The following is a 12,893-nucleotide window of genomic DNA, read 5'->3' on the forward strand; positions in this document are numbered from 1 at the left end:
CAGACAGACCAGGCCATGCTGCCAGGTAACAGAACCACGGTGTGCTGCAGCAGATGCAGGCGGCTCCCTGGCTGCAGTGTAAGGTCAGACACCTCCTCAGGGGATAAGAGCCCGGTATGATAATCCTCAGATACAGACAGACCAGGCCATGCTGCCAGGTAACAGAACCACGGTGTGCTGCAGCAGATGCAGGAGGCTCCCTGGCTGCAGCGTAAGGTCAGACACCTCCTCAGGGGATAAGAGCCCGGTATGATAACCCTCAGATACAGACAGACCAGGCCATGCTGCCAGGTAACAGAACCACGGTGTGCTGCAGCAGATGCAGGCGGCTCCCTGGCTGCAGCGTAAGGTCAGACACCTCCTCAGGGGATAAGAGCCCGGTATGATAACCCTCAGATACAGACAGACCAGGCCATGCTGCCAGGTAACAGAACCACGGTGTGCTGCAGCAGATGCAGGCGGCTCCCTGGCTGCAGCGTAAGGTCAGACACCTCCTCAGGGGATAAGAGCCCGGTATGATAACCCTCAGATACAGACAGACCAGGCCATGCTGCCAGGTAACAGAACCACGGTGTGCTGCAGCAGATGCAGGCGGCTCCCTGGCTGCAGTGTAAGGTCAGACACCTCCTCAGGGGGTAACAGCCCGGTATGATAACCCTCAGATACAGACAGACCAGGCCATGCTGCCAGGTAACAGAACCACGGTGTGCTGCAGCAGATGCAGGCGGCTCCCTGGCTGCAGTGTAAGGTCAGACACCTCCTCAGGGGGTAACAGCCCGGTATGATAACCCTCAGATACAGACAGACCAGGCCATGCTGCCAGGTAACAGAACCACGGTGTGCTGCAGCAGATGCAGGCGGCTCCCTGGCTGCAGTGTAAGGTCAGACACCTCCTCAGGGGATAAGAGCCCGGTATGATAACCCTCAGATACAGACAGACCGGGCCATGCTGCCAGGTAACAGAACCACGGTGTGCTGCAGCAGATGCAGGCGGCTCCCTGGCTGCAGTGTAAGGTCAGACACATCCTCAGGGGATAAGAGCCCGGTATGATAACCCTCAGATACAGACAGACCGGGCCATGCTGCCAGGTAACAGAACCACGGTGTGCTGCAGCAGATGCAGGAGGCTCCCTGGCTGCAGTTTAAGGTCAGACACCTCCTCAGGGGATAAGAGCCCGGTATGATAACCCTCAGATACAGACAGACCAGGCCATGCTGCCAGGTAACAGAACCACGGTGTGCTGTAGCAGATGCAGGAGGCTCCCTGGCTGCAGTTTAAGGTCAGACACCTCCTCAGGGGATAAGAGCCCGGTATGATAACCCTCAGATACAGACAGACCGGGCCATGCTGCCAGGTAACAGAACCACGGTGTGCTGCAGCAGATGCAGGAGGCTCCCTGGCTGCAGTGTAAGGTCAGACACATCCTCAGGGGATAAGAGCCCGGTATGATAACCCTCAGATACAGACAGACCGGGCCATGCTGCCAGGTAACAGAACCACTGTGTGCTGCAGCAGATGCAGGCGGCTCCCTGGCTGCAGTGTAAGGTCAGACACCTCCTCAGGGGATAAGAGCCCGGTATGATAATCCTCAGATACAGACAGACCGGGCCATGCTGCCAGGTAACAGAACCACAGTGTGCTGCAGCAGATGCAGGAGGCTCCCTGGCTGCAGTGTAAGGTCAGACACATCCTCAGGGGATAAGAGCCCGGTATGATAACCCTCAGATACAGACAGACCAGGCCATGCTGCCAGGTAACAGAACCACGGTGTGCTGCAGCAGATGCAGGCGGCTCCCTGGCTGCAGTGTAAGGTCAGACACCTCCTCAGGGGATAAGAGCCCAGTATGATAACCCTCAGATACAGACAGACCGGGCCATGCTGCCAGGTAACAGAACCACAGTGTGCTGCAGCAGATGCAGGAGGCTCCCTGGCTGCAGTGTAAGGTCAGACACCTCCTCAGGGGATAAGAGCCCGGTATGATAACCCTCAGATACAGACAGACCGGGCCATGCTGCCAGGTAACAGAACCACGGTGTGCTGCAGCAGATGCAGGAGGCTCCCTGGCTGCAGTGTAAGGTCAGACACATCCTCAGGGGATAAGAGCCCGGTATGATAACCCTCAGATACAGACAGACCGGGCCATGCTGCCAGGTAACAGAACCACGGTGTGCTGCAGCAGATGCAGGCGGCTCCCTGGCTGCAGTGTAAGGTCAGACACCTCCTCAGGGGATAAGAGCCCGGTATGATAACCCTCAGATACAGACAGACCAGGCCATGCTGCCAGGTAACAGAACCACGGTGTGCTGTAACAGATGCAGGCGGCTCCCTGGCTGCAGTGTAAGGTCAGACACCTCCTCAGGGGATAAGAGCCCGGTATGATAACCCTCAGATACAGACAGACCAGGCCATGCTGCCAGGTAACAGAACCACAGTGTGCTGCAGCAGATGCAGGCGGCTCCCTGGTTGCAGTGTAAGGTCAGACACCAGGGGATAAGAGCCTGGTATGATAACCCTCAGATACAGACAGACCGGGCCATGCTGCCAGGTAACAGAACCACGGTGTGCTGCAGCAGATGCAGGAGGCTCCCTGGCTGCAGTGTAAGGTCAGACACCTCCTCAGGGGATAAGAACCCATGATAACCCTCAGATACAGACAGACCAGGCCATGCTGCCAGGTAACAGAACCACGGTGTGCTGCAGCAGATGCAGGCAGCTCCCTGGCTGCAGTGTAAGGTCAGACACCTCCTCAGGGGATAAGAGCCCGGTATGATAACCCTCAGATACAGACAGACCGGGCCATGCTGCCAGGTAACAGAACCACGGTGTGCTGCAGCAGATGCAGGAGGCTCCCTGGCTGCAGTGTAAGGTCAGACACCTCCTCAGGGGATAAGAGCCCAGTATGATAACCCTCAGATACAGACAGACCGAGCCATGCTGCCAGGTAACAGAACCACGGTGTGCTGCAGCAGATGCAGGCGGCTCCCTGGCTGCAGTGTAAGGTCAGACACCTCCTCAGGGGATAAGAGCCCGGTATGATAACCCTCAGATACAGACAGACCAGGCCATGCTGCCAGGTAACATAACCACGGTGTGCTGCAGCAGATGCAGGCGGCTCCCTGGCTGCAGTGTAAGGTCAGACACCTCCTCAGGGGATAAGAGCCCAGTATGATAACCCTCAGATACAGACAGACCGGGCCATGCTGCCAGGTAACAGAACCACGGTGTGCTGCAGCAGATGCAGGAGGCTCCCTGGCTGCAGGGTAAGGTCAGACACCTCCTCAGGGGATAACAGCCCAGTATGATAACCCTCAGATACAGACAGACCGGGCCATGCTGCCAGGTAACAGAACCACGGTGTGCTGCAGCGGATGCAGGAGGCTCCCTGGCTGCAGTGTAAGGTCAGACGCCTCCTCAGGGGATAAGAGCCCGGTATGATAACCCTCAGATACAGACAGACCGGGCCATGCTGCCAGGTAACAGAACCACGGTGTGCTGCAGCAGATGCAGGAGGCTCCCTGGCTGCAGTGTAGGGTCAGACACATCCTCAGGGAATAAGAGCCCGGTATGATAACCCTCAGATACTGACAGACCAGGCCATGCTGCCAGGTAACAGAACCACGGTGTGCTGCAGTAGATGCAGGCGGCTCCCTGGCTGCAGTGTAAGGTCAGACACCTCCTCAGGGGATAAGAGCCCTGTATGATAATCCTCAGATACAGACAGACCAGGCCATGCTGCCAGGTAACAGAACCACGGTGTGCTGCAGCAGATGCAGGAGGCTCCCTGGCTGCAGTGTAAGGTCAGACACCTCCTCAGGGGATAAGAGCCCGGTATGATAACCCTCAGATACAGACAGACCGGGCCATGCTGCCAGGTAACAGAACCACGGTGTGCTGCAGCAGATGCAGGAGGCTCCCTGGCTGCAGTGTAAGGTCAGACACCAGGGGATAAGAGCCCGGTATGATAACCCTCAGATACAGACAGACCAGGCCATGCTGCCAGGTAACAGAACCACGGTGTGCTGCAGCAGATGCAGGCGGCTCCCTGGCTGCAGTGTAAGGTCAGACACCTCCTCAGGGGATAAGAGCCCGGTATGATAACCCTCAGATACAGACAGACCGGGCCATGCTGCCAGGTAACAGAACCACAGTGTGCTGCAGCAGTTGCAGGAGGCTCCCTGGCTGCAGTGTAAGGTCAGACACCTCCTCAGGGGATAAGAGCCGGGTATGATAACCCTCAGATACAGACAGACCAGGCCATGCTGCCAGGTAACAGAACCACGGTGTGCTGCAGCAGATGCAGGAGGCTCCCTGGCTGCAGTGTAAGGTCAGACACCTCCTCAGGGGATAAGAGCCCGGTATGATAACCCTCAGATACAGACAGACCAGGCCATGCTGCCAGGTAACAGAACCACGGTGTGCTGCAGCAGATGCAGGCGGCTCCCTGGCTGCAGTGTAAGGTCAGACGCCTCCTCAGGGGATAAGAGCCCGGTATGATAACCCTCAGATACAGACAGACCAGGCCATGCTGCCAGGTAACAGAACCACGGTGTGCTGCAGCAGATGCAGGCGGCTCCCTGGCTGCAGTGTAAGGTCAGACACCTCCTCAGGGGATAAGAGCCCGGTATGATAACCCTCAGATACAGACAGACCAGGCCATGCTGCCAGGTAACAGAACCACGGTGTGCTGCAGCAGATGCAGGCGGCTCCCTGGCTGCAGTGTAAGGTCAGACACCTCCTCAGGGGATAAGAGCCCGGTATGATAACCCTCAGATACAGACAGACCGGGCCATGCTGCCAGGTAACAGAACCACGGTGTGCTGCAGCAGATGCAGGCGGCTCCCTGGCTGCAGTGTAAGGTCAGACACCTCCTCAGGGGATAAGAGCCCGGTATGATAACCCTCAGATACAGACAGACCGGGCCATGCTGCCAGGTAACAGAACCACGGTGTGCTGCAGCAGATGCAGGAGGCTCCCTGGCTGCAGTGTAAGGTCAGACACATCCTCAGGGGATAAGAGCCCGGTATGATAACCCTCAGATACAGACAGACCGGGCCATGCTGCCAGGTAACAGAACCACGGTGTGCTGCAGCAGATGCAGGCGGCTCCCTGGCTGCAGTGTAAGGTCAGACACCTCCTCAGGGGATAAGAGCCCGGTATGATAACCCTCAGATACAGACAGACCAGGCCATGCTGCCAGGTAACAGAACCACGGTGTGCTGCAGCAGATGCAGGAGGCTCCCTGGCTGCAGTGTAAGGTCAGACACCTCCTCAGGGGATAAGAGCCCGGTATGATAACCCTCAGATACAGACAGACCAGGCCATGCTGCCAGGTAACATAACCACGGTGTGCTGCAGCAGATGCAGGCGGCTCCCTGGCTGCAGTGTAAGGTCAGACACCTCCTCAGGGGATAAGAGCCCAGTATGATAACCCTCAGATACAGACAGACCGGGCCATGCTGCCAGGTAACAGAACCACGGTGTGCTGCAGCAGATGCAGGCGGCTCCCTGGCTGCAGTGTAAGGTCAGACACCTCCTCAGGGGATAAGAGCCCGGTATGATAACCCTCAGATACAGACAGACCGGGCCATGCTGCCAGGTAACAGAACCACGGTGTGCTGCAGCAGATGCTGGCGGCTCCCTGGCTGCAGTGTAAGGTCAGACACCTCCTCAGGGGATAAGAGCCCGGTATGATAACCCTCAGATACAGACAGACCAGGCCATGCTGCCAGGTAACAGAACCACGGTGTGCTGCAGCAGATGCAGGAGGCTCCCTGGCTGCAGTGTAAGGTCAGACACCTCCTCAGGGGATAAGAGCCCGGTATGATAACCCTCAGATACAGACAGACCAGGCCGTGCTGCCAGGTAACAGAACCACGGTGTGCTGCAGCAGATGCAGGAGGCTCCCTGGCTGCAGTGTAAGGTCAGACACCTCCTCAGGGGATAAGAGCCCGGTATGATAATCCTCAGATACAGACAGACCGGGCCATGCTGCCAGGTAACAGAACCACGGTGTGCTGCAGCAGATGCAGGCGGCTCCCTGGCTGCAGTGTAAGGTCAGACACCTCCTCAGGGGATAACAGCCCGGTATGATAACCCTCAGATACAGACAGACCAGGCCATGCTGCCAGGTAACAGAACCACGGTGTGCTGCAGCAGATGCAGGAGGCTCCCTGGCTGCAGTGTAAGGTCAGACACCTCCTCAGGGGATAAGAGCCCGGTATGATAACCCTCAGATACAGACAGACCGGGCCATGCTGCCAGGTAACAGAACCACGGTGTGCTGCAGCGGATGCAGGAGGCTCCCTGGCTGCAGTGTAAGGTCAGACACCTCCTCAGGGGATAAGAGCCCGGTATGATAATCCTCAGATACAGACAGACCAGGCCATGCTGCCAGGTAACAGAACCACGGTGTGCTGCAGCAGATGCAGGAGGCTCCCTGGCTGCAGTGTAAGGTCAGACACCTCCTCAGGGGATAAGAGCCCGGTATGATAACCCTCAGATACAGACAGAAAAGGCCATGCTGCCAGGTAACAGAACCACGGTGTGCTGCAGCAGATGCAGGCGGCTCCCTGGCTGCAGTGTAAGGTCAGACACCTCCTCAGGGGATAAGAGCCCGGTATGATAACCCTCAGATACAGACAGACCAGGCAATGCTGCCAGGTAACAGAACCACGGTGTGCTGCAGCAGATGCAGGAGGCTCCCTGGCTGCAGTGTAAGGTCAGACACCTCCTCAGGGGATAAGAGCCCGGTATGATAACCCTCAGATACAGACAGACCAGGCCATGCTGCCAGGTAACAGAACCACGGTGTGCTGCAGCAGATGCAGGCGGCTCCCTGGCTGCAGTGTAAGGTCAGACACCTCCTCAGGGGATAAGAGCCCGGTATGATAACCCTCAGATACAGACAGACCAGGCCATACTGCCAGGTAACAGAACCACGGTGTGCTGCAGCAGATGCAGGAGGCTCCCTGGCTGCAGTGTAGGGTCAGACACCTCCTCAGGGGATAAGAGCCCGGTATGATAACCCTCAGATACAGACAGACCAGGCCATGCTGCCAGGTAACAGAACCACGGTGTGCTGCAGCAGATGCAGGAGGCTCCCTGGCTGCAGTGTAAGGTCAGACACCTCCTCAGGGGATAAGAGCCCGGTATGATAACCCTCAGATACAGACAGACCGAGCCATGCTGCCAGGTAACAGAACCACGGTGTGCTGCAGCAGATGCAGGAGGCTCCCTGGCTGCAGTGTAAGGTCAGACACCTCCGCAGGGGATAAGAGCCCGGTATGATAATCCTCAGATACAGACAGACAGGGCCATGCTGCCAGGTAACAGAACCACGGTGTGCTGCAGCAGATGCAGGCGGCTCCCTGGCTGCAGTGTAAGGTCAGACACCTCCTCAGGGGATAAGAGCCCGGTATGATAACCCTCAGATACAGACAGACCGAGCCATGCTGCCAGGTAACAGAACCACGGTGTGCTGCAGCAGATGCAGGAGGCTCCCTGGCTGCAGTGTAAGGTCAGACACCTCCTCAGGGGATAAGAGCCCGGTATGATAATCCTCAGATACAGACAGACCAGGCCATGCTGCCAGGTAACAGAACCACGGTGTGCTGCAGCAGATGCAGGAGGCTCCCTGGCTGCAGTGTAAGGTCAGACACCTCCTCAGGGGATAAGAGCCTGGTATGATAATCCTCAGATACAGACAGACCGAGCCATGCTGCCAGGTAACAGAACCACGGTGTGCTGCAGCAGATGCAGGCGGCTCCCTGGCTGCAGTGTAAGGTCAGACACCTCCTCAGGGGATAAGAGCCCGGTATGATAATCCTCAGATACAGACAGACCAGGCCATGCTGCCAGGTAACAGAACCACGGTGTGCTGCAGCAGATGCAGGAGGCTCCCTGGCTGCAGTGTAAGGTCAGACACCTCCTCAGGGGATAAGAGCCCGGTATGATAACCCTCAGATACAGACAGACCAGGCCATGCTGCCAGGTAACAGAACCACGGTGTGCTGCAGCAGATGCAGGAGGCTCCCTGGCTGCAGTGTAAGGTCAGACACATCCTCAGGGGATAAGAGCCCGGTATGATAATCCTCAGATACAGACAGACCAGGCCATGCTGCCAGGTAACAGAACCACGGTGTGCTGCAGCAGATGCAGGCGGCTCCCTGGCTGCAGTTTAAGGTCAGACGCCTCCTCAGGGGTCTCGTCGTGCTCACATTACACAGGCTGCAGATAATAAGGTTATTGTCTGCTCACATACCACCTGCCTGCCATGGACAATAAGAGGCACAGCCTGCAGGATCGGAGCTTAGAACATTAGTGCGCAGGGACCACACCGCACAGGAACCAGAGCCACAGAGACAAGATGGACACACAAATACAGAGCAGGACAGGATTATACACGCACAGTGGTAACGTCACGAGTGAGGGTAAGACCAGGGTTGCCGACTTTTTAATGCTCCTCTCCGGGAGAAGCCCGGAGAGGAGACTTTGCTTACCCGATCAGGGGCGGGGCTTGACGGTGACGTCATTAAGCCCCGCCCCCACTGTGGGAAATAGTAGAAATGACTGATATCCATGGAGGGGGCGGGGCTAAAATGACGCGATTGTGCCATTTAAGCTCCGCCCCCTCCTCTGAGACCCGCGGATTGCGGCATTTACATGCCGCGATTCGGTGGGTTCAGGGGGGTCCCCCAGATTCCGGGAGGGTTGCCCACCCTTCAGAGGGGCCGGGAGGGGGACCCGATTTTCGGGAGACTCCCGGGAATTCCGGGAGGGTCGGCAACCCTGGGTAAGACATGTATGATATGAGGGCCCTGGGGAGTTACGTGCCAGTTCATTGTGTTAGACAGAAGAGGCAGCGACATCCAGTCATGCACTGATGAGCCCCCAATAACACTGCACCCCGGTCACTGTACACTGCAGCATATGTCAGCTGACCGCGCACCCCGGTCACTGTACACTGCAGCTTATGTCGGCTGACCGCGCACCCCGGTCACTGTACACTGCAGCATACGTCGGCTGACCGCGCACCCCGGCCACTGTACACGGCAGCATATGTCAGCCGACCGCGCATAGCTTTTACCTTTCTTAGCTGCAGCCATTTATGGTACCAGCCAGTCTTCTCAACCCGTCAGAAACAGCCCACCATCCTGGTCTCCGCTGAGCCTGGACAAGACAGAACATACAGTGAGAACCAGAGACCCAGCACTATTATAAGGAGAACCCCTCTACCCCAAATACAATGAGAACATACTATACCAATATATCACATTACACCATCTCACCCACCAGGGCCCGGGGTAACGGCAGTGAGAACCAGAGACCCAGTACTGGTATAAGGAGACGGCCTGGTGTGACATCACACACCCTCCCGTAATACAGGCATATCCGGCCTGGTGCTGATGTCACACACCCTCCCCTAACACAGGTGTATCCGGCCTGGTGCTGACGTCACACACCCTAACCTAATACAGGAATATCCGGCCTGGTGCTGACGTCACACACACACTCCCCTAATACAGGCGTATCCCGCCTGGTGCTGACGTCACACACACACTCCCCTAATACAGGCGTATCCCGCCTGGTGCTGACATCACACACCCTCCCCTAATACAGGCATATCCGTCCTGGTGCTGACGTCACACACCCTCCCCTAATACAGGTATATCCGGCCTGGTGCTGACATCACACACCCTCCCCTAATACAGGCATATCCGGCCTGGTGCTGACGTCACGCACCCTCTCCTAATACAGGCATATCCGTCCTGGTGCTGACGTCACACACCCTCCCCTAATACAGGCATATCCGGCCTGGTGCTGACATCACGCACCCTCCCCTAATACAGGTATATCCGGCCTGGTGCTGACGTCACACACCCTCCCCTAATACAGGCATATCCGGCCTGGTGCTGACGTCACACACCCTCCCCTAATACAGGCATATCCGGCCTGGTGCTGACATCACACACCCTCCCCTAATACAGGTATATCTGGCCTGGTGCTGACGTCACGCACCCTCCCCTAATACGGGTATATCCGGCCTGGTGCTGATGTCACACACCCTCCCCTAATACAGTTATATCCGGCCTGGTGCTGACGTCACACACCCTCCCCTAATACAGGTATATCTGGCCTGGTGCTGACGTCACGCACCCTCCCCTAATACGGGTATATCCGGCCTGGTGCTGATGTCACACACCCTCCCCTAATACAGGCATATCCGGCCTGGTGCTGACATCACACACCCTCCCCTAATACATGTATATCCGGCCTGGTGCTGACGTCACGCACCCTCCCCTAATACGGGTATATCCAGCCTGGTGCTGACATCACACACCCTCCCCTAATACAGTTATATCCGGCCTGGTGCTGACGTCACACACCCTCCCCTAATACAGGTCATATTTCTTTATTTAGAACTTGCAACAGAAAGGCATAAACATTTCATACAGAAAAACAAGTACATGCGATTATACATGAGCCCCTTTTCTTGAGTAAAAACATTGTCCATGAAAAGACCGTATAAAGTCCACTTACAACGGTCTTAGAATTTAAAAGAAAAGAAAAGCGGGCTTTTCACATGAATAATACACAATACATCAGCTGGAAACATAATGCATCATACAATATCACATAACACAACAAACCTATTTACATGCGGTATTTACAACTGCATGCAAGAGGAAATGATCTGGTGCTACAGGCATATGTAAAACCGCATATTTTGTGTAATGCACATCTAAGGGAGTGAAAGGATAGCAAAGCCACAAGCCAGAGAGACTACCGTAGGTCAGCCGCCCACTCAAGGGGGCCGAAGATGGCGCCACAGCCTGGCCCATCTCCCGGCCTCCATCCGGCGTCTCTCCAGATCCCTCAATTTCCACACCTCGTGCAAAATGTCAGTAACCACCACCACACAGGGGAGGACTTTCTGCCTAATGGATACCTGACACCGTGCATTCCACGTGAAATATCTAACAACTATGCTGACTAAGAACAAAGTGGATAACTCAAACCGACCCGGACGCTTGAACGCCCCATAGGCCCACTCCGGGTAACTAAGCCCCGAAAGGCACGGGATTCCCAAGGCCCTGGAAACACCCTTGTAAACCTCCACATTGAAGGGACACCTGAGCAAGAAATGGTCCATAGTCTCCTCCTCCCCCAGACACTCCTCCCGTGGACAACCACGATCATCGGCATTTCTATGCTTCAGGTTTCCCCTCACGTAAAGCCTCCCGTGGAAGGAGAGCCAGGCAATGTCTTGATATTTCAGAGGGATCCTCCCGGAATTAACAAGGGCCAGCCCCTCTGATGACAAATTACCCGGGCAGTCCCTCAGTGACAGCTGTTCCCGGAAGTGGGACTGCAAAACCTTCTTCTCCAGCTCCCTTCTAGAAGAACCTTTGACTGTTCCCGCTTCCAGGCCCCACCGCCTTGTCACTTTCAAGACAGGAGCCACGTAGGCCGGGAGGTATCCACGGCGGACTCGCAGGCTTTTAACACACCCTCCCTCTAACCATGCGTTGAGGAAAGGAGACACCCAGACTCTGAAACCTTCTACCCATCGAGGAGGAGCCTCTAATTGGAGGCTTGACAGATGTAATTTAATAAAGGTCATCAAAAAGAATAGCACCGGGTTGACCATACCCAGGCCTCCTTCCCTCCTCGACCTGTAGGTGACAGTCCTCTTGATCAGATTTAGTTTGTTTCCCCAGAGCATCTGGAAAAACAAAGCATAAATCTTCGCCCATCTCGACTCTGGCAAAAGGCACACATAGCTGACGTACAAGAACACAGGGATCAGGTAAGTCTTGATCAGGTCCACCCTTTCCCTGAGAGACAGCTTCCACCTCTTCCAGCGCTCTACCTTCTGGCCGGCCTCTACCAGTCTGGAATCCCAATTTCGCGTGGCGTAATCGCCCGGGCCAAATTCGATGCCTAAAACTTTGATCACCTGGCTCGCCCGGGGGAGACCATCCGGAAGGTCAAATTCCTGGCCCTCCTCCCCCATCCAGAAAACCTCACTCTTGTCCTGATTGACCAGGGAACCCGACGCCAACGAGTATTCCTGGATGGCCGATACCACCGCATCCGCCTCCGATGGGTCCGACAGGATGACGGTGACATCGTCCGCGTAGGCCACTGCCTCCAGCGAATGCTCCGGGCTCAGCTGGACTCCCCTCACAATGCCACCCTCCAGCCTTCTAATGAAGGGGTCGATGGCAAAAACATACAGGAGGGGGCTTAGAGGGCAGCCCTGCCGAACACCCGAATTCACTGAAAAGGTCGGACCTACCCAACCATTCACAAGAGGGAAGCTCTCGGCTTGCCTGTAGATTACCCGCAGCCAATTTACCACCCTCACTGGGAGGCCATACCTAGCCAGTAGAGCCCACAGGTATTCGTGGTTTACCCTGTCAAAAGCCTTTGCCTGATCCAACGCCAGCAGGTACTTTCCCCACTTCTCAGCCCTGCACCGCTCCACGGCCTCCCGGATGCCAAGGACAGCACTAAAAGTGCTCCTGCCTTTCACAGTGCAGTGCTGAGAAGGCGAAAGCAAAGACTCGGAAACTTCCATCAGTCTGTTAAAGAGCACCTTTGCCAGAATCTTCCTATCCGTATCGAGAAGGGCAATGGGGCGCCAGTTCTCAACACGGGACGGGTCCCTCCCTTTGGAGAGCAAGATAAGGGCGGACAATCTCATGGAAGGAGGGAGCAGGCCCTCACCCAGGCACTCATTAAACACTTCCACGAGACGAGGGGCCAAGAGGTCACAAAAACACTTAAAGAATTCGGAGGTTAACCCATCCGGACCTGGGGCCTTTTTCATAGACAAGGAGCCTATGGCCTTTTTGACCTCGTCCACAGTTATCTCCTCACCAAGGG

At 56.1% G+C, this 12,893-nt stretch overlaps 1 protein-coding gene across 2 annotated transcripts in view; it reads right to left on the reverse strand.

The window, feature by feature from the left end:
- The window catches only part of ADISSP (adipose secreted signaling protein), a 94,806-nt gene that overhangs the window by 47,229 nt on the left and 34,684 nt on the right, over positions 1 to 12,893 (reverse strand). For both annotated transcript variants that reach the window (XM_083158317.1, XM_083158367.1), the window contains exon 2: positions 9,088 to 9,170. In XM_083158317.1, coding sequence (XP_083014443.1) covers positions 9,088 to 9,106 — 19 coding nt within the window. In that variant the 5' untranslated portion in view covers positions 9,107 to 9,170. The remainder of the gene's footprint in view (positions 1 to 9,087; positions 9,171 to 12,893) is intronic.

This window comes from Crinia signifera, chromosome 1 (genome assembly GCF_055691185.1).
Source record: "Crinia signifera chromosome 1, ASM5569118v1, whole genome shotgun sequence".
In the NCBI taxonomy this organism is placed as follows: domain Eukaryota; kingdom Metazoa; phylum Chordata; class Amphibia; order Anura; family Myobatrachidae; genus Crinia; species Crinia signifera.